Here is a 6,426-nt window from a genome sequence, read left to right on the forward strand (position 1 = left end):
TGAGACCTTCATCCTTTTTGTTGCAATAGATATTCTCACAAAGAAAGATGTGATTAGAAAAAGAGGTTAAATGAAAATAATTACAATACTCACCATTTATTGCCCTGCTCAGAGAACTGACTCTGGAAAACTCTTTTTATGCTCAAAGGCCACTTCGTAGGGTCCTTGTATAATATTTATTTTGCTAATTTGTGAAGGTCTATGATCTTTCCTCTAGCAGTCAATAAAATAAACTATGCCTTTTCCTTCTTTCTAAACTCATAAAATGTCATGGAAGGCAGTGGGGAATCACACTTTAGCATGTGACAGTTCTCCTCCAGCCAATATCAGAGGTAACTGGGAGTATGTTTCCCACCCCAGCAACCCACAACACTACCACGAAACATCTGAAAACACATGTGCATCCACAGTAATATAATAAAATAAAATAAATCTTTGAGAATTAACTGTAACCATAACAACACAGCTGTCTTGCTGCTTTGCAAAATTAGCTGCACAGTCAAAGAAAGCCAATAATCCTCAGGCCAAGCTCCATATTTAAACAGTTAAATTCCTCATGAACTCAAGCTTTATCTTTTTTAGCTCACTAAAGGATTCAGGTGATTGTCTGGGAGTCTCTAAACTGGAAAACTGGAGACTGTCATGCACAGCAGTTATTAAAGTTTGCATATTCATGCATTTTGAGACTTTATTTCAAAGCTTTTTTTTGTTGGTAATGTTTTGTCATAGTCTCTAATAATCTTGATGGTTTTATTGAAAACAAGAAAGCCAGGATTTATATGTCAGTCTCCTTTTTTTCTGAAATTGGTAACATTCAGTATATGAAAATTGACTAGTCATCATTTCCGTTTTTGAATTTTTACATCTCAAACAAGTCAATGCACAATGCAAACGAGGCAAAAACTTACGACAAGTCCTGATTTTTTTTTGGCGCACAATATTCCACAAATGCCACAAAGAAGAAACTGCAAAGGAAAACAAGAACAATTATTCCATATTCGAAGACAGGAGAACCCCTAGATTTTAGTTTATATTAGTTTGCTCATAACACTGCTTCAGGGAAGCTAGAAAATGCAAAATTCTCCTCAAAATTTGGAAAGAAAAATATCTCATTCTAGAATATTAAAGGGTATAAATTTAAACTCTAATGAAAATTTATTTTTTGCAAGGTTGATGGAATTAACTATAGGTTTAAGCAAAACTTAAAGTTAGGTTTAAATTCAGGCAAAATTATGAAGTAAACAAATTTAGAGTTTTGTTCCTCCTATTTCCTTTCAATGTTTTCTTATTCCTTCCTATACTTTTTATCCCTTTTCAGGGAGAAAAGTGGTGTGATATATTTATTCATCCTAAGCAATAGAACTCAATGGGTTATACTACAGGAAGAATCTAGCAAAAATAAAAAGACAGGGCAACAGACATGGAGGTGTTTCTCTTTAGAGACATTCTTTCTCCCTCTCAAACTGATGCAATGGCCACCTTCTCGTTCTCCCAGAAAGACTGTCCTTGTGGTTATGTCAGAAGAGCTCAAGGGGATGAAGCGATTGATGGCATGTATTTTCTTGTAAATGGAAACATTGGTGACATCATTGCTTTGCAAAAGCAGCCACATCAAATCATCTACCAATGCCAAACTATTAGACATTTTGGTTATCATTAAATGGGAAATAGTTTAATTTGGGTAGAAACATATAGGGCCATTTGGCAAATTTTCACATACTTCTAACTTGAGCTAAACCATATACATAAAACAATAAATTTATAATAAGTAATAAGTTCACTAAAGGGCTTCATGTTTGCATAGAAAACTTTGATTTTCAAAGAAAACTTGTTTTCATTTGATTTTTAACAAAAATTTTGCTATCTTAAGTCAGAACTAATAATATGACTAGTTTCAACTTAATATTTCATGCCTGGATAGATGTTTAAAAAATGCATATAAAAATATTTTACAGGATTATCTGAGATAATATGAATGTAAAAAGCACCAGAAACATTTGCTAAAAATAATGAGTAAGGGCAGTTGTTGTAAGGAAACTTTCCCTATAAAGGAACAAAATGATTATCAAGCAGGCAGTGGTGCAGCAAGACAGATTAGAGAACACAGGATATATAAGCATTTGGTATACAATTTGGATGACTTTTCAAATTAATGGGGAAAGTATCAGGATTATTTATTTTATAAATGGAATTACAATAACTTGTTAACCTTCCCCAACATCATACACCAAAATTAATATGAAACAGTTTGAGTATTTAAATATATAAAAATTATAAGTGCATTGGGAGATAACAAAGTTAAATACTTATATAATTTTAGAGGAGTGGGAAGGATTTTCTAAAAATAGCCCCAAAATCATAGACCAAAAAAGAAAGTGCTTATAAATATTAATAGAAAAAATTATAATTTTGATAGTCAAAAATATTATGACACTCAAAGGCAAAAAATAAATTGGGATTATATTCAGAAAGTATGTGACAGACAAAGGGTTAACACACTATAAATAGAACTAATAAAATATTTTTAGGGCTTTAACAACATGAGAAAATAGAATCTCAGAACTTTATAAAACCTGGACACTTGCATCATTTTCAGAAGGTTTAAAGAGCTATTTCAGAGACACCATCCAATAGGTCTAGGCCACCTACACCTAGACCACCCAATGTGTGCCAGGTGTAGGTGGCCATCCTCTTATGGACTCCTTGTTATTGATCCCATCTCACATCTTTCAAGGCCATATTCAAGAAATTCCAGTTTGGATAATTCTGTACCTCTCAGTGCTTCAAGCTTCAGATCAAAGCCCAAGCATGTCCTTCTCCTTAAGTTTCCATGAATAGCCCATTATTCAACCTGAAAGTCCATTCACTCAGAACTCATTCTTGAAATAATTTGAAAGCTGTGTAGTTTTGTGTTCCTTGGATCTGTTTTGAAATCTATAAACATTGCCATTATTTATTTATAGTAAAGCCCATGGAGGACTTTAGGAGTATAAGGAGGGTTCTCTGTCCCAGCCACTTGGTTGGACCATCAAGGTGACAATGAAATTGCTGCTTCCTATTATCTCACTTCACTTGGATGGAGCTCAGAAATGAGAGTTCAGGTCTTGGGAGAGGGAAGGAAGAGTAGGAGAGGAATCAAGCAATATTTTCCCACGCTCCCTCAGGCCTGGAGTATAAATGCTCTCCAATAATTACTTCTGTTAGAGTATCCAAAATCACATTCCTTAGAGGAAACCTGTAATCTGAGAAAAAAAAAATAAACACATGTAACAGGAAGTATATAAAATCATGGAATTTCTGAAGAGGATCAAAGATCGTGGCTGAAATTTAGCCATCTCAGTGTACAGAAGAGAAAAAGAGGCCCCCAAAAGTAGTGCACTGATCTTTTATTTCATTGGCTATCTTTATTTACCCCAAATCATAGTACTGGAAGGAATCTTAGAAGATGATTTAATTTAGCCCTTGTGTTTTACATGTGGGGACATGGGGAACTATAGGTCCAAATGGGTTTAGCAACTTACTCAAGGTCACACATCGAGGTTAGAAATCACACATATAATTTAAGGCTTTATTAAGTGTTTAAGTTAATTTGGTTCTAACAATGTAATGGAAATGCTTTTCGAAAGTATTTTTCAGTGCTAGTATAGTGTGCCTTGTATTAGCAAATCCAACCAGAAGTGTTCAATGAATACCTGCTCAACTGTAACTGCCCTCTTTGCAGTTACCATTGTTAATTTTTGATATAATAAAAATAATTAGAAAATTAGTCACTTGTGTTACATTCTAAAACTAAATGTACCTCATTTTATGCAGGAATTTGCTATGCTATTTCAAAGTATTTTTTGCTCAACATAACTTATCCAGGGTGCATTTATCCACATTATAGAAATTATGAAGCAAGTAAAAAACAAATTAGCTTAAAAAAGCAAAGCTAATAACTTGCGTGTGTGTGTGTGTGTGTGTGTGTGTGTGTGTGTAGCCTGAACAATTTTATGTGAGAATATATAATTTATGGGCTGCTTAAATCTAAGGAAGGTTATTTGCTTTGCTCCCACTATGAAACAATATAAATGTAGCAATCCAATGATAGGACATCAAGTGCTACACTACGAAATAAAGATAGCCCTCCAAGTGAAATTCATTTGGTTCCAGTTTAGACTGTATTAAATAGATAACTAAGGTTGTGACTCGTTGGATGAAATGAAGGTATTATGAAAATAGTATTCTAGATTTTAAGTAGATTTTCTCTATGAAAGGTCTTTAGAGGTTTCTGTTTTTAAGTCTGACAGAAACTGTGTCACCTGTTGCAGATCATGGGCGGAAGAGACAATGGTTTTCACACAAGTGAGAGTTTGTAGGGGGTGGGTGCATGTTGGGGTGGGGGCCTGCAAAGCCCTGCTATTTCCTTCCACCTTCTCTTTTATGAAGCAAAAGCCTTAACCCCCTGGCAGAGGGGTAGCAAAGCCTGCCATTTCCTGGGTCTATGCAGATATATATCACTACTGTAAGTGAAGGAAAAGTGGAAGAAAATTTCTTTACACAGGGAGAGAGGCAGGAATTCATCTTAGCCTTGACATCCTATGCCTGTACTAAGTAGAGGTCCTGCTCAAGACCAGCTGCAGATACTAGGCTGAGTTTGGCTGTCACAAGGAGGAAGGTGCAAAATACTAAGAAAGTCCCACGCCTGAGGCCAGGTGCACAGGCCCTTCCTCAGCTGAGACTGATCCAGAGCAGTAAAGAATCTTCTCCTTCACGCCTTCTCACCCTTCACCATGAGCGTAGCAGGTAGGAGTAACAAGTGACAGCAATCTAGCAATGAGGGAGAGGTGAGAGGTGGGAGGAGACCCCCTCTGTGATGGAGGTGAGTGGGGACGCAAGCTGAGGGTGGGGTACTAACCTTGAGCAAAATCTTCTGGCACCTCAGCTCCTACCTGGAGCACAAGGCAGCCACAAGCCACCACTAGAGGAATGTGAAGCTATGGTGGACCAAAGATAATCACAGCAAGAACAAAATTTAATTACTCACTGGAATGACTCCACCAATCACACTGGCAACCTAAAAGAAGCTATTAACATAAAATATTTACACAATTCTGGAAAAAAAATACTTTTGAACTTTGAGCTGTACATCCAGCTAAACTCTCATTCAAATAAGAGATTATGAGAAAGATACGTTCTTTTGGCCAAGGGCATGGTGGTACTGAATTATGGCCTGCTAAAGACATTCATGTTCTATTATCAGAACCTGTAAATGTCACTTTATATGGAAAAAAGAAAGGCTTTGATTAAAAGTCTTGAGATGGGGAGATTATTGTGAGTTATCAAGGGATGCCTTAAATGTGATCACGAGTGTCCTGTAAGAGGGAGGCAAGGTCAGAAGAGACAGAAGCCTATGTGTCCTCAGAAACAAAGGGGCCGAGAGAACAGAGTTGACGATGCTACTCTGCTGGCTTTGAAAAGAAGCAAGGGATGAGGCCAGGGATGTAAGCGGCCTGGGTAAGCTGGAGAGGTCAAGGAAATTGATTCTACCTGGAGCCTGCAGGAAGAAGGCATCTCTGAAAACCCATTTAGACTTCTGGCCTCTACAACTGTGAGTGAATAAATTTCTGTTGTTTTAAGCCACTGAATTAATGGTAATTTGTTACAGAAACAATAGGAAACTAATATAGGCTCTAAAACATTATTCCGCATGAAACTCTGAAAGAATTACTAGAAGCTGTTCTTTAGGACAACAAATAGAGGAAGATATGAGATAAGAAAGGAATGTAGTAACAAAAGCACAAAATAAAACAAAACAGTAAAATATGAGACAATATTGATGGATCAAATTAATATTTGTTTATAGTGAATATCTCAGTTGATTCTGGCATGAGATATGGTGTATTGGGAGTAAAGAACATGTAAGTAACATGTTCTAAGATTCCTGTATACTTGAGCAGAATAATTCAGGTCCTAACTAGTTCTAGATATTGAAAGAAAAGTAGAGCTTTAAATCTGTGCACTAAACTATAGACGTTAAGACCAGAAAAAAAAAGAGAAAAATTCAAAAACAACAAAGATTAAATAAATAGATATCAGGAAATTTAAAAATATGAAAGAAAATAAAGTGAAACTATGAAATAAGTAGTGTAAATAATTCTAATAATGAAAGCAATCAGAATAAATGTGAATATATTCAATTTTCTTAACAAGAGGGAAAATAGACACCAAAAAAGAACTTTGTTAAAAGTTCTCCAAAAGGAATGAAAACCTTTTCTTTCCTTACCGGTTCTCTCTCTCTCTCTCTCTCTCTCTCTCTCTGCATTGCCCTATGGGCTAGTTAATGAGTTCTTCGTTACTATTCCTTTCTGTACAAGAAAGTTTATTTGGGGAAAGAGAGATTGAGAGTAAAAAAACGCTATTGTAGAATTTCCCAGTTTGAATTGT

At 35.7% G+C, this 6,426-nt stretch overlaps 1 protein-coding gene across 1 annotated transcript in view; it reads right to left on the minus strand.

The window, feature by feature from the left end:
- TMEM196 (transmembrane protein 196) overlaps positions 1 to 6,426 on the minus strand; it is a 56,338-nt gene that overhangs the window by 8,941 nt on the left and 40,971 nt on the right. The window contains exon 2 of the mRNA XM_012659426.1: positions 909 to 965. Coding sequence (XP_012514880.1) covers positions 909 to 965 — 57 coding nt within the window. The remainder of the gene's footprint in view (positions 1 to 908; positions 966 to 6,426) is intronic.

The sequence above is a fragment of the Propithecus coquereli genome, unplaced genomic scaffold, assembly GCF_000956105.1.
Source record: "Propithecus coquereli isolate 6110/MARCELLA unplaced genomic scaffold, Pcoq_1.0 Scaffold61, whole genome shotgun sequence".
In the NCBI taxonomy this organism is placed as follows: domain Eukaryota; kingdom Metazoa; phylum Chordata; class Mammalia; order Primates; family Indriidae; genus Propithecus; species Propithecus coquereli.